This window comes from Hyalella azteca, unplaced genomic scaffold (genome assembly GCF_000764305.2).
Source record: "Hyalella azteca isolate HAZT.00-mixed unplaced genomic scaffold, Hazt_2.0.2 contig9849, whole genome shotgun sequence".
In the NCBI taxonomy this organism is placed as follows: domain Eukaryota; kingdom Metazoa; phylum Arthropoda; class Malacostraca; order Amphipoda; family Hyalellidae; genus Hyalella; species Hyalella azteca.
The window spans coordinates 7,885-30,958 of NW_025939908.1; the positions used below are offsets into that span (position 1 = coordinate 7,885).

At 39.9% G+C, this 23,074-nt stretch overlaps 1 protein-coding gene across 1 annotated transcript; it reads right to left on the reverse strand.

Annotated features, from left to right (window-relative positions):
- Positions 1–363: 363 nt before the first annotated feature.
- Positions 364–15,101, reverse strand: LOC108674003 (glycoprotein 3-alpha-L-fucosyltransferase A). The gene is made up of 7 exons (XM_018161899.2): positions 14,959–15,101; positions 14,028–14,159; positions 13,606–13,749; positions 2,433–2,621; positions 1,783–1,941; positions 1,046–1,103; positions 364–824 (listed from the first exon to the last, which is right to left on the reverse strand). Exons 2-7 carry the CDS (start codon positions 14,141–14,143, stop codon positions 654–656), a joined length of 837 nt encoding a protein of 278 aa, XP_018017388.1. The 5' UTR covers positions 14,144–14,159; positions 14,959–15,101; the 3' UTR covers positions 364–653.
- Between the last annotated feature and the right edge of the window lie 7,973 nt (positions 15,102–23,074).

Consider the following 23,074-nt stretch of genomic DNA (forward strand, 5'->3'; position numbering starts at 1 on the left):
TATCGCAATTTACTGAAACCTTGAAACTAAAGTTAGATAAATATTTTAATTTTTGCAAGCCTAAATACCATACATGAATATACCGATTGCCTCGTGTATATATATGTCGTGGTGACATCGCGGGAAGGCCTATTCTATGGAACCTGCGACGTGTCGTGCTGAAATTACGGAATTGCCGATTTTATGGAATCAGCAGCCTGTTTGCCGATTCTGTAGAATCATCATTTCGTTGCTGATGCATAGAGATTAGAAACTCGGACTTTAGCGTTAGAGTTAGAACTTAGAACATAAATCGACAGTTAGAGTTAGAAAAGTTTGGGTCAAGTTCGGTCAAGTTCCTTTATATTTGGATATTAAAAAAAACTTTGCTGACTGTCATCACCCCAGATTCCTATAGTATAGAAACGCAACGTTTTTAAAACGTTACACCTCGAAATCAGCAACGAAATGCTAACTCTACATAATCGGCAAACTGGCTGGCGATTCCATAGAATCGGCAATTCCACGATTTCGGCACGATATATATACAGTCAAAGTTGACTGGAATCTCATTGCCTAAATTGGAAGATGTTTAAGTGTAGAAATATTATTAATATATAATTTATATATATTAATAATTTATATGTGAATATATATCCACCCTATTAACTTCATCATAGTTTTGGTTGCAATAGGGCCTGCGAAGCTAAGTAGGGGCTTCCGTTGATAAAGTGGCTCAGTTCTTCGTTCTCTGTAGCGTTGATCCACTGCCCGTTGCTGAGCCAGGCTTGCACGTTCGTATATTGACGTTGGGGTTCGATGCCGCGCACCAGAATTTCGCACAACTGCAAAGTAATAGCAGGAAATTGTTGCGAACTGTAAAAATTCTGTTGAAAGAATTAAAGTATTCAATCGAATAGGTTTGCTACTCAAGGTTTTCCTGAAATTAGACAAATAATAATCGCCATTCTGTCATATAAAGTGAAAATTTTTAGACATCAACTCACAATTTATACACATTCTTATTTCTTCACTTATTGAATCCTAATCTATTCCATATTTATACCTTGCAACACACTCTGCTTTCTCCCAAGATTTTTTTAACTTCATAGAACTGCTTCCACCTGCAAATAATAAAAACTTCTCTAAAAAACTTGTTACAAATAAAATTTGTCATGAATTGTAACATAAATAATAGGAGCGACTCAAAGCTAAAATTGTATTCTAATTTTATTTAAAAAATTGCTGAATATAATGCCGTGATATGAATCAAATTTTGAAATTAGGCTTGTGCAATACCTTCAGCACTTAAAAACAATTACTAGGTGTAAAATAAGAAGAACACAGCAGATTCCCAAAAATGATATAATATCAAATAAAACATAGAAATGTGGCATGGAAAAATAATTTGGTTTCTGTCTTGAAAAAAATCCGATTTCAGCGTCTTATTTTTAACGACAACGTTAGCAAGTTTTCACAGTATTTTATTTCCAGTTCTCCTAGAAGTAAAATCGGCATTATCACCACAGTACAAAAAAGAGCGTCCCATGATATCACCAATAATTGAAATGTTCAGCTAAAGGCGATATGTAGGTTTAAGGTTTTATCTCAGCGAAACTTGCTGTACTGCTGAAATTCATTTCTTTATCAGCATTTCAGCTCTTTAGCTTCATTTACGGCAGCTGTCAATTTTCCATCCGTTGTTATTCATTGTAGGCGGTAGCGTTGCAGTTGGCAGCAAGTATGTTGTACCTGAAGTATTCATTGTAGGTGGTGGCGTTGGAGTTGGCAAGTGCGTTGTACCTGAAGTATTCATTGTAGGCGGTAGCGTTGGAGTCGAGGTAGAGGAGGTAGGCGGCCAACGTCTGGACGTCGGGGAAGTCGAAGACGTCGATGTAGGCGTCCTTCGGCGCCCCCGTCAACTCTTGGCCAAGACCGTACGTCACTGGCACGACGTCGTATCTTATATGTATGATGTCGTATGAGGGAACGGTTTCATTTATTGTAATGTAACTAATTCGCGCCTTCGTGTTACAGACTCAGTCCCGATGTTACTAAAACTAATATAAGATAAATGCTGACTATTTTTTAAAAGGTACAAGTGACAAACTTTTGACTTCATAATAAAACATGAATAGAATCTTGATATCACGACTCCTGAAGTTATTTTAAAATATTCGATAGTTAAAAACATGTAATACGATATCATAAAAATTAAAATTTAATAATAAAATCGATATAACTGTTTGGAAGACAGATTCAATGACGATTTCTAAAAATTACGGACCCTTGAAAATGGGGCATTAATTACAGTGCAGCTTATAAGAGTCATGAACCAAAATTAAAAACAGACAGAAAATTTTCATTGAATAATTGAGCCATGACGCGTTCATCGCGGGCAAACTAATATTCAATTTGTACGCGGGATTGAGAAGCAAAACAATCTTACTAACCGTAATAAAGTGAAGAATTTTTCCGTGACATAGTGATTGCAGAGGGAGTTTTCGAAGGATAAGTAGAACTTGTACTCCTGCTCTACCATCTTATAACATTCTTCAGTGCGCTTGGTCCCGCACTGCAGGCTACCACATGCGCCGTATATGTCGACCTGCAAGCCGTGCTGCTGCAGAACCTTCGTCAGCCTTCAAGGAATCTCTGCTCTATTAGTATCTCCTGCTCTATTAGTATCTCCTGCTCTATTAGTATCTCCTGCTCTATTAGTATCTCCTGCTCTATTAGTNCCGATCACTCACTCTTTAGGACCTCAAGTTTAGGACTTCAAGTCAACTTTAAAAACTCAAAAAGAAAATGTAGCTTTAAAAACTAGCTGCCTCCTGATTTATTACGTGGTGCCCAGTGGCCTCACTGACAACAAGTAAAGTGTATTAGAAAACCTTTATCGGCCGTCAGGGGCGCGTTAAATAGGAGGCACGTGGGCAAAACGGTTAGCTTCTCCCTGTCTCGTTACTTGCTTGTTCTAACCTCGGATTAAGTGAGCTTTATTGATATGTGACTTGTGATACGTAGTATTCAAGTGCAAATCATATATGAATATAATGGAACATAATTAGTTTAAAGTAATAATTGTAGTTTTGTTCATTAACAGCTTTAAGAACTTAGTGAAATGAAAATTTATTATCAAAGGTTTATTCGTCTTACGGCTCTCAATTATTTATATAGGAGGTAGACCCAACCTTTCTCTTTCAGGCAAAATGGGATTTGCTCCCACGTATACGTTCTCTTCACGCAGCCACCAATGATCCAAGATGTTGGCGTTAACTTCGTCAGGTCTTACAAGAGTTTTTTTCGCTGTGATATGACAATTTTTCACAGGACACCTCTGGAAATACTGCTGGTCCCCAAACTGGGTTTGTTTTGGAACCCTCTATATGCGAGGGAAGTGAACAAATAAACATCATCATGTAAAGAGGGATATTCAGAGCTGAGATGGGTCTGATTGTCATATTCTAGCGTTTACGTATAACGACAAATATATTCATCTATTCCAACACTCTTTCAATCTACAGTGGTCAATAAAATATCATCCTCGCCAGAGACCATGAGTGTACAATTTTTCACTTTAATGGATATTAAATGAGAAAAAATGCAATAACAAGCCACCCACCAGAGAATCAAATGGATGCAGGCAATCAAGATAAACTGTTCTAAAGCTTCTTCATGATAATTCCAGCTCACCTCCAACCACACCCAAATATTTTTCACTGCCCCATCAGGCATGAAAGCTGCAGGACGCTTCTGCTCCTCTTCCCACCTGAGCTCCATCAGACGATGCATGTAATCGAAATCGAGGGAGTCCTTAGCCATCGAGTCTACGCTGTAATGCAAGGAAAATAGTAAGCTATATTTGTATTCGATCATCATTAGACGATAATTTGACGAAACGGAGAATCGTATTTACACTGTACAGATATATGAAGTTTCCTGTATGAGCGTAACGATAGGCTTTCAGAACTAAAAATAAGATGCATTTTACAGATGCAGAGAAATTGATATAAATATAGTAAATTAATAAAGAAAGGAGTTCACAGAAATAAACAAACGTACTTTAATGTCAAACCACAAGATCGTCCGTATGAGACTTCGCTCATGCCACGGTCACATTCAACGTATTTGCTCGAAAAAAGACTCTCTTTGAATCGTCAGGTCATCAGTCGCCGTTCTCACGCGAAACGATGTTGGAGAGAACAAGTGAGATAAATTAATGCCTTTGAGCGCGTAAATTTTTGCATTTGTAGGAGCAGATATAGTTGAATTAGAGGATATCGAAAAATAGTTTTTGTCGGAAGCATGATGTGCTGGATTATCAAAATCCGCAACAGCACTTTGGCCCGACAGGATGACTTGACCCACATCGAAATCTTCGTTCACAGACTGGATTTTAATATCCTTGTCTCCTGCTGCCATCCTCACTGGAAGCGCTATAGTTGAGTCCGAACATTTAATATCCCAGTCAGAAATCGCCGCAGTCTGGAAGCCAGCCGCGGGTGAACTTGCCTGCGCCAACGCTCGCCCCAGCGCAACGCCAGGGGGATCAACAGCGCAGGAATGTCCACAACAGCGCAATATTGCAACAGAGCTTCTCGGCCGGGAAAGGGCCTGCTGCCGCAGTCAGTCTGTCCTACCGCGAGCGACCAGGCCGGCAGGCACTGCCAGCTTCCGCGCTATCGCGAAGGTGGTTGCCGCGATTGGCGGGTTCGTTGCGCGAAATTCCCGCCGGCCAGAGGTGGCCGAACGTGAATTTTGAGCCAAAAAAATCCCCACGCCCTCCACTATGTATATAGCGCTCCCTTACTTTGTGGAGCTATATATAATAATTGTGGAGGGAATGGGTAATTATATAACAACGTACACCGACAAAATTATAAAGCAAATTTTAATGCATCATTCTGAGATATGAAGTACAAACAAGTATAACAAATTTCGACAGAAATAAAAAGATTGATATGTTCGGGCCGTTTATTAGAACCTCAAGTGCATATAAACATCCAAACTACATAAATTGTTTGGGTAAAACGTAAACCAATACACATGGAGTTTTAGCAGTCGACAACTCTACATAAATTAAGAAATCTATTCCAAAACCATTATAACCATATACCTATAAGAACAATACATGATTACGTCCGATAATGTAGTCCCTTCATTATATTCAAAACATACATACAAGCTTATTCCCGATTTTTACAACGGCATCAGCTAGAGGATAACATCATCATATATAGATTGTAAATGATAAGCACCACAATACTTGAGAATTTAACTTAGTAATCAGTAGTCAAGTACGTGAAGTGGAACTCTAAACTAGTTTGAAATTTCCGAAATGAGTACTTCAGTACTCAATGCATGAAACTCATCATCTCAGAACGGAAACTGATAGTAGTTGAAAAGTTAATTTCAAGGGGAAATAGTATACAAAAACACCATACTAAATGCAACTGCACGCGTGAGCAGTTGGGAATTTGGAGCCAGGTTCATATATTTCAATTAATGTTAGATTTATTAATCGCGACAACCCTGCTACCACTTTGACTATTCATTTCTAAATTGCTGCAAAGAACCATCTACCCGGCCACAACGTCACGAAAATACGTCAGCGTCTAATCAGTCAGTCTCTAGCAACAGATGGTGAGGTTAACAAAGTGCCTTCATGCAGTCACCTTCAATTTTCAAGCTCTACTCGTTTGCCACCTAACATATTGGCCAGTCCCTATGAAGAGATAGGGAGTTCGGGAGTGACTGGCGGCGGGATGGCGGGGGCCTTCTACGTTGCTACCTTCTGCGCTACCGTCTTTGACGTCTACTGTTAGGACTAACGGCGATGGAAGTTTGACGCGGCGACGTTCAACACACGGCAAAGATCCTATGGACATCTGAGGTGGGTGGCAGGTGATTGTCGCGCATTACCTTGTTGCCCTTAGAGTCCCATCAGGCCTCAACTCCTTCACTTGCTCTTAAGAACCTTCATTTACCGGAGGAATTGAAGAATGACCATAATCCAAATTCCCAAATGACTATTATCCATTTCGTATTATTACCTGATTCTTAATGTTACCTAATTCCTAATATTACCTGATTATTAATGTTACCTAAATCTTATCGTTACCTAAATCTTACCATTACCTAATATATTACCTAGCTCGAACTATTACCTAAAATGTCATTTACCAAGTAGCTATTACCTTGAATATTCAAATTGCTACCATAACATTTTACCAACTAGCTCCAGTGCTTCAGCTCTCTATTACCTTACCTTAAAACTTTACCTTTCCTGCTAGCACGTACTGAGCTCATTGCCTAATATTACCTCGAGTGAAATTTTCTCACCTAAGATATTAAACGGTTACCATTATCCCATGTACCTGTGTCATTACCTTGAAATATTTCTGATACCAACTATGTTTAATATCCGTGTTTAAAATTCTTACCAATTCAAGTTGTTTTGCGTCTCTCCTCCGTGATGGGTTAATGCCCGTGAAATCACTGAGATCAGTGACGTCACAGGCGAATAACAAGCCCCATCCGCGAAAATGAGCTTCTTATGGGACAACCTTATACTAGTTCAACCATGTTCTACTCTACCTTGTTTATTCGGCGTCGATGATTTCGGTTTTAACAAATCCGCTGCCTACTCACCCTCTCACCATCACTCTCTCATGCGCTACATCCCGATCCCCGTTAGTTTCTCCCGTTTACTCCAATGCTTCACGATTATCAATCTCTACTGTTTTATTTAGAATTTGACGTGTTCCCGCCTACTGCTACCAAATTCGTCGCGCTGCTGATTGCCCTTACAATTTACGTTCGAATTTCACTGCATTGCGTGGTAATTTTACGACGTTGCTGTTTCTACTGTTACCGCTACCTTTGATTTCGCTACTACTACTTGTACCCGTGTTTCTGTCTGAACTACTACAGTACCACCATCATTACTACTGTCATCACTACTGTGAGATTTCATTTGTTTATATTTTTGGAGTTTGTAGAGTCGAAATTATGTTATATGTTTGATAGCGCAATATTTCTTTGTTTGCTCGGAATTTCGGTGTCAATGAAATTTTTGGAGTTTGTAGAGTCGAAATTATGTTAGATGTTTGATAGCCCAATATTTCTTTGTTCGCTCGGAATTTCGGTGTCAATGCGTTTTCGCAGCCAGTTTACCGCTCGTACCTCTTATTTCCAGTAAAATCGATTTCACGATGACAAAATTTTAGCGTTGCAAGTGACATTAATAAACTCGATGGTCAACTATTGGGAGGCTTGAAAATTTTGAGTGAAATAAAGTAAATAATGAGTGTAAATCAGTTTTGTATCCTCGACGACTGACCAATTATTACAACCAGATCTTTTGGAGTCAGATCAAAGCAGAAGAGTTTAACTCGTTGTGAACACCGAAATTGCGAACTGAGGACAGGTAGATCCTGCATAGCAATCCAAGATTGAACAACTACTGTCGCTGTCATCACTGCTACTACTACCACTACTGCCACTTGAAAATGAAATTCCGGTACCTCCAAAATTGTCTCCACTTCCGTCCATCAAACTGTTTTCTCCGTTCCCTAAGGTAAGTCGTGATTACGCGTCGCCTGATAACTCTAAATACCTATGCAAATATTTTGGAAAATCATTCCATTCCCTAAACTGTCTGTGAACTATTACCCCTATTATCCCAAATTTCATACGTAACCCCATTAGACTGTACTTTCGTTACCTGGAATGGTCCCTGGAATTTCGGTGCTAATTTATCTTCGCTAAGATTCCCTACTTTATTAATTTTGTGCGCTACCTTCTGACCTACCTTGAATGAACAAAACTTTACATGTCCTTCTCTCCACGAACTAACAGTTTCTACGTTCACAGACACTGCGAATGCATGTTGTGCCAGACTACACCCTATCTGCGAATGGTACGTGTTGTTATAAGTTATTCAAGCTCTACTAATCTTATCGTCCCACAGTAATGGATTATCTGAGGTGATACCCTTGAAAAAACTGAATAATTGTCCGATTACTGCGCTCAACTCAGCTATTAGATGCAGCCCTATAGCGAGTTGAATAAATGTGCGTAATATTAAAGGAAGCTGCAACTGCGCTAAATCCTGCAGCCCTGAATTCCGGTCCTTTATCAGTCAGAATTCGGATAGGTATTCTAATCATGCTAGGTAATACAATATTTTTGAACGCATTTGATACAGTGCAAGCCAATTTATTTCTCAAAGGTACTGCTGTTATTTAGAATCATGATCAATGGCCACATGCAGATTAATATTACCCCAAGCTGAACGAAGAAACTGGAGCGGGTCTAATGCTACGAGATCAAATGAATGAGCAAATTGAATTTTAAGAACAGGTGGAGTTTTAAGTTGACTTGAAGATTTAAACAGCTGACAATGTGGGCAGCTGACTCTATAGGTTTGCGTAGAAGAGCAGTTTCTTTTAATTATATTTGTGTAAAAAATGTCCTTTGAGCAACAAACTGAGCAGTATATGCGGCACGATGCCGCTAAATAGACATTATTTACCTGCTCATCCTCGATAAAGTATTCTTTAGTCACACAGGAGCACACAGAAATACATGGCAAGATAACATCAAAAATTTGAAAAAATAAAAAAGGCTTCCTTGTGAATGTCCATATAAGCTAGGCGACATAGGCGATATTACTCTCAATAGAACAATAACATATAATGATAATAAGATAGTCAATAGGTAACAGCAGGTAAAAAATCCTGATAAACTAACCTTCAATAAAACTGATATAAAAATAAGCAGCATGGCGACTAAAAATGAACTTAGCAAGGGCAATAACAACTCAACCAAAAAGTCATATACAACTAAGACGAAAAGTCAAAAGAACGTTGACTTACACCAAAATATTTATCAAAAATCTTTTTAAGAAAGGCAAACGCTGAAATCTTACATGATAATCGAACTCAAGTTAATACTGGATAAGAATAAAATTGCTGAACTTAGTCTTTAAGAAGAATTTAGAAACGGTCTATTATAAAGTCATCAGGCAATTCATTGAAATATGTTACAAAATTAAAAGCTGTACCTTTTCCTTCAATTTCTAGCCGAACCTGTGGTAAGTTAAAGCGCATGGCCCTGGTGTCACGGGAATGTCGAAGAGCAAGAGAGGCAAATGCAGAATTAAAAAGACGTTCATCATGGAAAGGTGCCCTGTTCATGAATTTTAAAAGCTTCGATTGTTTTTATAATACATTAGTACGAATCAATGAGATATTGTTTTCATCATACCTAACCCGAAATATTGTACGCAAAGATTTATTAATAAAGGTTATGACCCGTTTCTTTGAATTAGAATTTATGTAAAACAAAACACTTAGAATTTAAATATTTTTTTTTCATTATTTACTGAAACCTTGAAGCTAAAGTTGGGTAAATATTTTAATTTTTGAAAGCCTAAATACCACACATGACTATACCAATTGCCTTCTATATATATGTCGTGCTGAAATCGGGGAATGGCCGATTCTATGGAATCTGCAACGTGTCGTGCTGAAATCGGCGGAATTACTGCTTTATGGAATCAGCAGGTACTTTTCCGATTCTGTATAATCATCATTTTGTTGCTGATACATAGAGGTTAGAAACTCGGGCATTAGAGTTAGAGTTGGAACAAAAATCGTTAGTTAGAGTTAGAAAATTTTGGGTCAAGGTCGGTCAATAGTTCCTTTATATTCAAGTATAAAAAAAACTTTGCTGTTTGACATAACCCCAAATTCCTATGGTATAAAAACGCACGGTTTTTAAAACGTTACACCGCGGAATCAGCAACGAAATGCTAACTACATAATCGGCAAACTGGCTGCCGATCCCATAGAATCGGCAATTCCACAATTTCGGAACGACAAATACATGTACAATCAAAGTTGACTGGAATCTCATTGCCTAAATTGGGAGATGTTAAAGTGTAGAAATAATAATATTTAATATATATATATTAATAATATATTATATGTGAATATATTTCCACCCTATTAACTTCATCATAGCCTTGATTGCAATAGGGCCTGCGGAGCTAAGTAGGGCTTCCGTTGATGAAGATGCTCAGTTCTTCGTTCTCTGTAGCGTTGATGCACTGCCCGTCGCTGAGCCAGGCTTGCACGTTCGTATATTGACGTTGGGGTTCGATGCCGCGCACCAGAATTTCGCACAACTGCAAAGTAATAGCCAGGAAATTGTTGCGAATTGTAAAAATTCTGTCGAAAGAATCAAAGTATTCAATCGAATAGGTTTGCTACTCAACGTTTTGCTGAAATTAGACAAATAACAATTGCCATTCTGTCTTATGAAGTGAAATATTTTAGAAATCAACTCACAATAATTTATATACATTCTTATTTCTTTACTTATTGAATTCTAATCTATTGAATATTTATACCTTGCAACACACTCTGCTTTCTCCCAGGATATTTTTACCTTCATAGAACTGCTTCCACCTGCAAATAATAAAAACTTCTCTAAAAAACTTGTTACAAATAAAATTTGTCATGAATTGTAACATCAATAATAGGAGCGACTCAAAGCTAAAATTGTATTCTAATTCTATTTAAAAAATTGCTGAATAAAATGTCGTGATATGAATCAAATTTTGAAATTAGGTTTGTGCATACCTGCAGCACTTAAAAAACAATTACCAGGTGTAAAATAAGAAGAACACAGGAGGTTCCCAAAAAATTATATAATATCAAATAAAACATAGAAATGTGGAATGGAAAAATAATTTGGTTTCTGTCTTAAAAAAATCCAATTCAGCGTCTTATTTTTAACGACAACGTTAGCAAGTTTTCACAGTATTTTATTTCCAGTTCTCCTAGAAGTAAAATCGGCATAATCACCACAGTACAATAAAATACTTGAAAAAAAAAAACATTTTAAAAAACGTTTTTCTTGTGGATATAAAAGTAGAAAATAAATTATGGCTCGCCCCAAAAAACGTGTGTCGGGCAGATTTATGATTAAAGCGAAAAGCACACAACACACGAATTTTGGAAATTTGATGGTGAACGTACAGCCCGACCCACATTTTTTGGGGCGAGCCATAATTTATATTCTACTTTTTANACTCAATTAAGCTAATTTAGGTCTCTAATTGCTAGTTTTTATGATTGTATCTGAAATTGTTAGGCGAAAATAGCCTGCATGCCGAATTTCAAATCTCTAGAGCAATCAGAAGTGGGCTAATTTTCGTTGTCAATGTTAACAACAAACAAACAAACAAACAAACGCGAAGCTAATTTAAGAAAAACGTGTTAATAAAAACGTGTTAAAAAGGAGCGTCCCATGATATCACCAATGATTGAAATGTCTAGCTAAAGGTGATATGTAGGTTTGAGGTTTTATCTCAGGGAAACTTGCTGTACTGCTGAACTTCATTTCTCTATCAGCATTTCAGCTCTTTAGCTTCATTTACGGCGGCTGTCAATTTTCCATCCGTTGTTATTCATCATAGGCGGTAGCGTTGGAGTTGGCAGCAAGTGCGTTGTACCTGAAGTATTCATTATAGGCGGTAGCGTTGGGGTTGGCAGCAAGTGCGTTGTACCTGAAGTATTCATTATAGGCGGTGGCGTTGGAGTCGAGGTAGAGGAGGTAGGCGGCCAACGTCTGGACGTCGGGGAAGTCGAAGACGTACGTCGATGTAGGCGTCCTTCGGCGCCCCCGTCAACTCGTGGCCAAGACCGTACGTCACTGGCACGACGTCGTATCTTTTATGTATAACGTCGTATGAGGGAACGGTTTCATTCATTGTAATGTAACTGATTCGCGCCTTCGTGTTACAGTCCCTATGTTACTAAAACTAATATTAGATATAATGCAGACTATTTTTTAAAAGGTAACAGTGACAAACTTTTGACTTCATGATAAAAGCATGAATATAATCTTGATATCAAGACTCCTGAAGTTAGTTTAAAATATTCGATAGTCAATAACATGTAATACGATATTATAAAAATTAATAATAAAGGCGATATAACTTCTCGGAAGACAGATTGATGCATTAATTACAGCTTATAAGAGTCATGCTTTGCAGCTTATGAAAGTCGTGAAGCAAAATTAAAAACAGCCAGAAAATTGTCATTGAAAAAGTGAGCCATGACGCGTTCATCGCGGGCAAACTAATATTTACTTTATACGCGAGATTGAGAAACAAAACAATCTTACTAACCGTAATATAGTGAAGAATTTTTCCGTGACATAGTGATTGCAGAGGGAGTTTTCGAAGGATAAGTAGAACTTGTACTCTTGCTCTACCATCTTATAACATTCTTCAGTGCGCTTGGTCCCGCACTGCAGGCTGCCACATGCGCCGTATATGTCGACCTGCACGCCGTGCTGCTGCAGCGCCTTCGTCAGCCTTCAAGGGAATCTCCTAAGCCCTCACTGAGCACCGCCTGCTCAAACCAGCCCAACGCCCGCTCTGGGGCGGCTCTGGCAGTGTATGCGGCAGTTACGCGTTACCGTTTGTCAACGATTTTAAAATTTTTTCCTTCTCTTTCTGAGATCACCTAGACTTCTCTCTTGCAATGACAGGTTGTATTGGCATTGGTTTTTGACATTCATATCGTATTGCCATTAACAACGGTATTTAGAAACTAACACATTCAATTATTTTAATGTGTTATTTTAATGTGTTTAAATGTGTAATTATCACACATTTTCCTTGAAAAAAATGATGAATTACCTTGGTATTTTCTTTGCTCTAACATTTACTGTTATTAACGCGTTTTCTGTATATCCATGTTAGAAAACTTTCTCATGATAAACTGATTGATACCTCGCTTTGGCAACGAGTGAATGATCGTAAACGTTTCTGTTTGCGTGTTAAAACTGGAAGAGCATATAAAATTCTCACGTAATTCAAAGTATTATAATACTGACGTGAAATAAATATCATAACTGGCACCAGAAACTGACCCAAAATAACGTACTATGCGAATGAACTAGATGAAGGATGAAGTTCATTCTCCCGCAACTGTTTCCAACCACTACCCCTCCTCCCTCTCTCAAAACCCTCCATGCACGGCCTGCTTAGCTGCTCTGTTCAGCTCCCTGCCGAGCAATCCAAGTACCAGCGCTAAAACAGCGCAGCGTTCCGTCCCTGCCGAGCTGCTAGAATTTTGTCTCTATATTAGCCATGGCGCAGCGCCGTTTTAGGAATAGATGTCCGGTTATAGTTTCACGGCTCCATCCTGCTAAAGCGCGACCAGCCCGGCTATACCCGGCGCCGGTCTCGGCTCAAAATTTTAACTGGGTACGGAGGATCTATGAAATGTTTAATAAGAAATCAAACGTCAATATAAGCGTCACACTTCTCAGAAGAATGTTGCTTGTTTTCATTTCTGAACGGACAGTGGTGAGCGCTATTTTCAAAACTTGTTAAATTTTTCAACTTTTTAACCATCAGCCTACCAACAAAATTCCATAAATTTGTAACCTAGCAGAAAATAATACATTAGTTCAAATAAATTATATCTGGACATCTTCCGCGCATCATCGCATATGAAATCTACTGTTAACAGATTTTCCAAGAAGAATGTTCATTAATTGGTCAGCCTATTACTCTTAAAACGACAGGAAAAAACCAACTCCATTCGATTGCTGGAAGCGTGCTTGCAGTTGGACACAAACCAGGCAGCCATCCTCCTCTTCTTCATTGGATGAGGGTTAGGGTTTTGAAGAACATCGTTCTTCAGTTTCTCAGAGTTAAGTTTGAAGTGAACAGCTCCAGATCTGTTCAGAACAAAGTTTTATGTTTTGAAATGCGCGTGTACAAGTTTGAAAGCGTTACCAGTCTTCTATATCTTCTGTGTTAGAGTACAGAAAATGAAACAGAGCTAATTTGTTTGGAATAAGGATTTTCGTGTTGAAAAGATCATCAGGCTGTTAATATTTCTTCCATCCATAGTAGTTTAGTCTTTTGCGAAAGAAATCTTGCATGAAACTCATCGTAATTAATGCTAAGCACTAGCGTTAAAAGTAAACTGGTCCTATCTTAGAGAGCAGCTTACGTTCTAACGATATCCGAGTCTAGTCTGTAGCCCATTGTGTAGTCGATAAGGCCGTCGTAGCGTGCAAAGTCATTAGCCGGGTAAAGGCTCGGAGCTTCGTAAGACTGCAGGACCATCTTTGCATACGGGTACCTAATTAAAGTAAAATTACCAATTATTTAATATTTAAATGATTTATCATTTCATGCAGATCATTAATAGCTTTAATCATGCATGAAACACAACATTTAAAAAAGAATGCCTGAAACGAACGCATATTATATTTATATTATATATTATAATATAATAAAATATTTAGCATATTTACGGCAATATATCAGTAGTTTTGTTGAAAATTTATGCATCTGATTTCCATTAATTCAATAACAGTAAGTGGCAACAGGGAAAAATCTCACGTAATCTTCAAATCAAATTAATTTTCATTAATTTGCGCATATGATCTTCTACGGTATGAATTCAGTCCAAAGCAACGTGTACTCCGATCACTCACTCTTTAGGACCTCAAGTTTAGGACTTCAAGTCAACTTTAAAAACTCAAAAAGAAAATGTAGCTTTAAAAACTAGCTGCCTCCTGATTTATTACGTGGTGCCCAGTGGCCTCACTGACAACAAGTAAAGTGTATTAGAAAACCTTTATCGGCCGTCAGGGGCGCGTTAAATAGGAGGCACGTGGGCAAAACGGTTAGCTTCTCCCTGTCTCGTTACTTGCTTGTTCTAACCTCGGATTAAGTGAGCTTTATTGATATGTGACTTGTGATACGTAGTATTCAAGTGCAAATCATATATGAATATAATGGAACATAATTAGTTTAAAGTAATAATTGTAGTTTTGTTCATTAACAGCTTTAAGAACTTAGTGAAATGAAAATTTATTATCAAAGGTTTATTCGTCTTACGGCTCTCAATTATTTATATAGGAGGTAGACCCAACCTTTCTCTTTCAGGCAAAATGGGATTTGCTCCCACGTATACGTTCTCTTCACGCAGCCACCAATGATCCAAGATGTTGGCGTTAACTTCGTCAGGTCTTACAAGAGTTTTTTTCGCTGTGATATGACAATTTTTCACAGGACACCTCTGGAAATACTGCTGGTCCCATCAGCGCCCGCACGTCATACTATATATATATTATATATACTTTACTCAATTACGCTAATTTAGGTCTTTAATTGCTAGTTTTTATGATTGTATCTGTAATTGTTAGGCGAAAACAGCCTGCATGCCGAATTTTAGATCTCTAGAGCAATTAGAAGTGGGTTAATTTTTGTTGTCAATGTTAACAACAAACAAACAAACAAACGCGAAGCTGAGTTAAGAAAAACGTGTTAATATAATGGAACATAATTAGGTTAACGTAATAGTTGTAGTTTTGTTCATTAACAGGTTTAAGAACTTTGTGAAATAAAATTTATTATCAAAGGTGTATTCGTCTTACGGCTCTCAATTATATATAGGCGGTAGGCCCAACCTTTCTCTTGCAGACAAAATATTATTTGCTCCCACGTATACGTTCTCTTCACGCAGCCACCAATGATCTAAGATGATGGCGTTGACTTCGTCAGGTCTTACAAGAGTTTTGTTCGCTGTGATATGACAATTTTTCACAGGACACCTCTGGAAATACTGCTGGTCCCAAAACTGGGTTTGTTTTGGAACCCTCTGTATGCGAGGGAAGTGAACAAATAAACATCATCGTGTAAAGAGGGATATTCAGAGCTGAGATGGGACTGATTGTCATATTCTAGCGTTTACGTATAACGACAAAAATATTCATCTATTCCAACACTTTTTCAATCTATAGTAGTCAATAAAATATCATCCTTGCCAGAGACCATGAGTGTACAATTTTTCACTTTCAAGGATATGAAATGAGAAAAAATGCAATAACAAGAGTACAAGACACCCGCCAGCTAATCAAATGGATGCAGGCAATCAAGATAAACTGTTCTAAAGCTTCTTCATGATAATTCCAGCTCACCTCCAACCAGGCATGAAGCTGCAGGACGTTTCTGCTCCTCTTCCCACCTGAGCTCCACCAGACGATGCATGTAATCGCAATCGAGGGAGTCTTTAGCCATCGAGTCCACGCTGTAATGCAAGGAAAATAGTAAGCTATATTTGTATTCGATCATCATTAGACGATAATTTGACGAAACGGAGAATCATATTTACACTGTACAGATATGTGAAGTTTCCTGTATGAGCGTAACGATAGGCTTTCAGAATTAAAAATAAGATGCATTTTACAGATGCAGAGAAATTGATATAAATATAGTAAATTAATAAAGAATGGAGTTCACAGAAATAAACAAACGTACTATAAATGTCAAACCCCAAGATCGTCCGTATGAGACTTCGCTCATGCCAGGGTCACATTCAACGTATTTGCTCGAAAAAGACTCTCTTTGAATCGTCAGGTCATCAGTCGCCGTTCTCACGCGAAACGATGTTGGAGAGAACAAGTGAGATAAATTAATGCCTTTGAGAGCGTAAATTTGGGCATTTATAGGAGCAGATATAGTTGAATTAAAGGATATCGAAAAATTGTTTATGTCGGAAGCATGATGTGCTGGATTATCAAAATCCACAACAGCACTTTGGCCCGACAGGATGACTTGACCCACATCGAAATCTTCGTTCACAGACTGGATTTTAATATCCTTGTCTCCTGCTGCCATCCTCACTGGAAGCGCTATAGTCGAGTCCGAACATTTAATATCCCAGTCAGAAATCGCAGCAGTCTGGAAGCCAGCCGCGGGTGAACTTGCCTGCGCCAACGCTCGCCCCAGCGCAACGCCAGGGGGATCAACAGCGCAGGAACGTCCACAACAGCGCAATATTGCAACAGAGCTTCTCGGCCGGCAAAGGGCCTGCTGCCGTAGTCAGTCTGTCCTACCGCGAGCGACCAGCGGAAAGGAAATTCATACTTCAAATTTATGTAAGAACTTCGATCAAAAAGTTCAAGTAATACTAAGAAATAGAAAAAAAACCTCCAGTAATGCCGGTTATAAATTGATAGAAATATCTCAGCATTTGCCCTAAAAAAGATTCCTATGGTATCTTTGTACATTAATATTGCCATTCGTTGACATAAAATTTGACTCGAGCAGACAAAGACCTTAGACGAACTTGGGCCTCGCACAATGCTACCTGCGATGCATCGTTCTTTAACATCTGTATAGTTAGTGCCTTGAAGGTAACGTCGTCTTTGAACTTCTCGCCATTTTAACAATCATCGAGTGGTACAATAAGCAGGAATTTGACAGAATATCAGGTCCCTCCTGCACCCGATATCAATGCAGTCAATGCCGTGGAACTTGAGAGACTGTTCACCCGATTCCTCTCGGACCTCGACTGCTCCGCGGGCAAAGTTATAGTCGGGTTTAGCTGCATTCAACATTTGCCTGCAACAAAATGGATTTCATCAGTTTTGATCAGTGAACCTGTGACCAGTAATACGAGCTTACAGACGTGCTCAAGTTTAACTGACTCTGTCATCTCGATCAGGTCCAAAATAACAGCTAATTTAATATAGAAGAAAAGTAGGCTTCTCGAAATTTTTACGGTGGCACATTTATAAATAACTCCGAGACAAAAAGTGAAAATGTAAATACATTAAATTTTTACGTTTCATCTGTTCCTTACCTCCAATATTTATTCAAAATTAACCGAATTCAGGTCGTGTTCACTGCACCACACGTACATTCTCGGTACTTCCCGGCCGCACCTCTGTATAGACTATAGAGCGAAGACTAGTTAGACTACCGCGCAAGCGCATGCGCAGCAGCCGGGCAGTTACTTGTATTTGAAAAGCATCGGAGTTCTGCCATACGTTCAATCGTATTCATTACCGTTTGGCGTTCATTTAGTATTTCTATTTCTCTATTTATTTATATTTTTCTATTATTTTGTAAATTTATTTTTATATTTACTTTCAGATTATCCACTGATTTCGCGTTTTTCATCGAATTTATGTCAATAAACTGAATACACACAATACTGGCGACATGATTAGCTGTAGTATAGAATAGAATAGAACTGTCGAAAAAAATGTAGAAAATAAAAAATCATATAAACCTCATAATTTTAGAGAAATTAAGTAAGTGAATAATTCAATCAGTTTCTTCCGGTAAAAGCTCCATATTGAGATTCATGCCTAGAAGATTCTTTCGATATTCCTCCGCCTTCCTCACTCTTCACCCCCTTTCTCTCCCTGCCTCCTCTACGCTTGAACCGTCACCGACGGCATATTCGACGTAGGCCGCGGTAGAGGTACGGCCAGTTGCCTGCCGCAGCTTTTGCCGACCGAGGCCTCGCGCTGTTCATTGCAGATGAGACCATATCGTCGCTAGACTGCTTGGACGCGAGGTGAAGTCGGCAACAACGGCCTAGATTAGCGCGTTTGCAAACGTCTCTGCGGCGAACGGCCGCAATGACTGCGAGAATTTCGAACTGGGCAATGATCACTTCACTATCTGCCAACTGTCCGTTATGCAAGCATAAAATACGTAGCAAACACCAATAACGACACTAAATAGTAAGAAACTAAACTTACGTAGAAGCCAAACAAGTCATCAACGCATGAAACCTCCTGCAACACACCCCGATACTGACTAACCAGACACAAGGGAAATTGACAGACATCATCCTATAAGCCCATATTGAAAGCCTCAATCCCCAGGAGGGGTTCAGCAGTATTCTCTCCAAATCACTACATGCGAAATACTCCATCCACACGATTCTTTCTTATTGCGACTCCGCTAAAATATTAAACCTTTAAACTCCAGACTAAATTTATAGATGACAATAACCTTAGACGAACATAACAGAACCAGTGTAGGCCAAAACTTGCTACGGAACCCCAAGTATGAACCCAGCCTCGGTAGCCGTTAGTCAAAAAGAAGACAGACACCACAGAAAAAAATCAGCGACGAACAGTTCAGAAAACCATACCTCACTGGATCAAGAGTAGACAAACCAATGCCCGTCAAAATATTTAGGAGCTCCACAGACCCGACCCAAATCCCTTTAGTTACACCTATATTTTGGTTCGACGACGAACGGAGAAAGAAGTATTACGGACTAAAGTTTCCGGTGGTCCGGTGGAAGATGTAGACTCTCACAAAGTGTTCGGCTGCCTAAGACGTGAAAAACTGAAACTACACAAGGCACTAACTAAGCTGGAGGCGGTAAGTAGGACGTCGAGACGACAGGATTCATCGCTGGAGCCGTTAAGTAGGACGTCGAGACGACAGGATTCATTGCTGGAGGCGGTAAGTAGGACGTCGAGACATGATTCATCGCTGGAGGCGTTAAGTAGGACGTCAAGACGACAGGATTCATCTCTGGAGGCGGTAAGTAGAACGCCGAGACAGGATTCATCGATGGAGGCGATAAGTAGGACGTCGAGACTACAGGATTCATCGCTGGAGCCGTTAAGTAGCACGTCGAGACGAACAGGATTATCGCTGGAGGCAATAAGTAGGACGTCGAGACAGGATTCATTGCTGGAGGCGTTAAGTAGGACGTCAAGACGACAGGATTCATCGCTGGAGGCGGTAAGTAGGACGTCGAGACGGGATTCATCGCTGGAGGCGATGAGTAGGACGTCGAGACTACAGGATTCATCGCTGGAGGCGTTAAGTAGGACGTCGAGACGACAGGATTCATCGCTGGAGGCGTTAAGTAGGACGTCGAGACGACAGGATTCATCGCTGAAACCGTTAAGTAGGACGTCGAGACGACAGGATTCATCGCTGGAGGCGATAAGTAGGACGTCGAGACAGGATTTATCGCTGGAGGCGTAAAGTAGGACGTCAAGACGACAGGATTCATCGCTGGAGGCGTTAAGTAGGACGTCAAGACGACAGGATTCATCGCTGGAGGCGGTAAGTAGGACGTCGAGAGGACAGGATTCATCGCTGGAGGCGTTAAGTAGGACGTCGAGACGACAGGATTCATCGCTAGAGGCGGTAAGTAGGACGTCGAGACAGGATTCATCGCTGGAGGCGGTAAGTAGGACGTCAAGACGACAGGTGGCACATTCAGATGCGATCTCGGCGAAATATCTATTAATCCTTCTGACCGGGCCAATTCCTCATCTAAACTACGAAGACTTTCTTCCAAATGCTGGGTCTCTATGGCCTTACGCTGGTACTCAAGCTCAAGCCGTTTCTATTGCAACTTTAGCTGAGATCTATCCCACTCTGTTCTCAGCAAAAGGTCTCTTTATCAGCTAGCAGGATAGCTCGCCTTTCAGCCAACTTCATACGGGCCGACGAAGCTTTAGAAGAAGCCGCTGACAGCATACTGGACGGTCCAACCACGTCAGAACATGGCCCAAACGGATCTATCAAATTCTCTATCTGTTCCTGAAACTCCGATATTTTCAGTAAATGAGGTGCCAGCCATTTTTTTGTAGAAGTTCTGAATATTCACAAGCAAATTTGATGTTCCCAACTTTATCGAGGTATTGATTATACAAGCTTTTTCTATGAACTAAATTGTTTGGCACATCATGCAATAGGTCTAAAATTTCAGATTGCTTACGTGTGACTACTGCCAAACTTCCGGTCGGTGGCCGGCTAAATTCAGGAAATTTCTTCTGAGGTGAATGCTGCACCGCCATGTCACTGAAGTCTCATCAGCCCAAGTGGCTGGAAAACTTCACTTCAAATATCACGGTACACAGTGAGGAACATAATACACGAGCAATAATTTCAACTAATGTAACCGCTGCTTTGCAGTCCAAGATGGTTACGTACCATTCTAGTAATGATCTTCACGTTCACTGACTTAGAAATTTACACAAGGGCATGAAACTATGGATATTCAACACAGACAAGTTTAATTACAGCAAAATTCAGCAAAGTTTCGCCAAACGGGCTCCAAGTTAGTGTCACAAGTCTAATGCCGCAGGATGAAATTATTTGCATTTTCGTCTGCAATGGGATTAAGGGCTATTACATACAGTAATAAATCCTACAACCATTCAAATCTGATAAATAAACATAATGTATATGACAAATGTTTAGCATCTCCACACCATACCGTACTGGTCGGTGTCGGGAGCAAAGTGACACGTGGAGAAAGAGTGATACTGAAAACTACCCATGGTAAACAAATGCTATACGAGATGCGTCAAACTGCGGCTATAGAAGGTATATAGTGAAAGCTTCTAAAAATCACCCAGGCCGGAATGAGCTGGAAAAAAAATACCTACCTATTAAAAATTTTATATAAATGTCCGGTATTGACCGACATCCTCAGCTGTTCATTGATTGTGTGTGCCACCTTCAGTGACATCACACTTGCGGTTCTCTACTGTGCCTTCAGCACCGATAGTCAGTCACTCGCCAGCCACTCTAGCAACACGTTAGCTGGCTGAAGCTAAAGCCTTGCTAATATAGTCACCCCGCTTTGTCACGCGTTCCGTAATATAATATAGTTCACTTAAAGTCAACTCTGTCTTTCAGTCCCCTTGGCTGTCAAGACTAGGCCACTTCTAAGAACCCCGAACCAATAATCTGATAGCATAGCTTAAAGTCAAAACACGAGCTGTTTATATACAAATATACCTCTCCATGAAACTATTGATATTTGCCTAAATTCACTGTTCAAAGAGATTAATAACATTGTCATAGGTTTGAACCGCAAAATTTTTAAATCACTTCTTGAATTATCTGTTTTAAACTCGTGTTTTGTATTTGCCGGCAAATTTGACAGACAAATTAACGGCCTGGGTATGGGTCTACCACTAGGTCCTACATTTGCTAATATTTTTATGTGTTTTCACGAGACTAAATGGCTGGCCAATTGTCCTCTTGATTTTAAACCTGTTTTTTTATAACCGACATGTCGATGAGACTTTTTTACTTTTCAAGCATCCCTCTCATGTGGCCCTTTTCTTTGATTATCTAAACCTCCAACATCAGTCAATAAAATTCACCATGGATGAACCAATAATCTGATAGCATAGCTTAAAGTCAAAACACGAGCTGTGACAGTGGCGCTAACGAACAGATGAGAAGTGAAGTGATTGATTGACAGTGATACTAAATGCAAAATAGCAGTGACTCAGATCTAGAAGACAGCCTAAATATTGGAGTGCGTCCAGTGCGTACCAGAAAAGTGCCCATTAGGTACCCAGACAGGGAACCAAAAGTGGAGATGGAACCCGGTACGCAACCAAGCGCAACATCTACGCCCGCTACAACGCACGCCGCTGTCGGGCCAACATCGGGATCATCAACGACGGATATGGTAAATAGCCGACCTGCTATGACATACGTTCCGAGCCCGAATGAGATTCCAAACTTTCGTGGTCATGTATTGCAAGGCGAGCCACCGGCATCAGTCGGTACGGCTGAAACGGACGTGAAAACATGGTTGGATCATATGACTATTCATTTTGAATCCACGGGGTTGACTGACGATCGTAGTCGTATCCAGCAATTAGCACAACGCACCCATAAAAAATGGGGTGATGCACGAACGGTCGTAAATAAATACCTTAACGATGATCACTTAGGCTTTACTTATGAAGACGTGAAAAAGGACCTCCTACTCACGTACTCAGGAGTCACATGCGTTTCTTTCGTAGATGCCGCCAGGGAGTTCTTCGATGTTGCACACGCCGCGAAACCCGAAAAAATAAACGCTACACAAAACGTTTACGCACTGCGCGACGCAGTCATCAAAGTAGCGAAAACTTTCGTAAACCGCAGCAGTTACAATCCAGCCGTAGAACAACGTCCTCTAGTCGACGTCATCACAGAAGTTGTTTTCGACATGGGTGCCAGCTTAGTCTTCAAGAAGCGCGTCGTCACCGACACCCTCCTAAAACGGACGGCCAATGACCGCGTAGCAAACGCATATTCTGCACTAACGCATCATGTGGTAGCCACAGAAAAAGATATCTACCGAAAAACCCCAGCGAAGAGCGTACATAAATTGTACACCGAGAAACAACCAACAGCAGCAGCAACGAGTTCAATGACCGCCGAGACGACGACTGCAATAAACGCAGCAACAGCGGCCCCGCGAGG

What these genes read in the sequence shown, in the direction of transcription:
- LOC108674003 (XM_018161899.2), bottom strand. Translation starts at nt 14,143, where the DNA reads ATGGTCCTGCAGTCTTACGAAGCTCCGAGCCTTTACCCGGCTAATGAC. An exon ending in GACTCGGATATCGTTAGAAC is followed by an intron (nt 13,750 to 14,027) that starts GTAAGCTGCTCT and finishes TGTTCTGAACAG; the next exon opens with ATCTGGAGCTGTTCACTTCA. An exon ending in GCCTACAATGAATACTTCAG is followed by an intron (nt 1,104 to 1,782) that starts GTACAACGCACT and finishes TATTATTTGCAG; the next exon opens with GTGGAAGCAGTTCTATGAAG.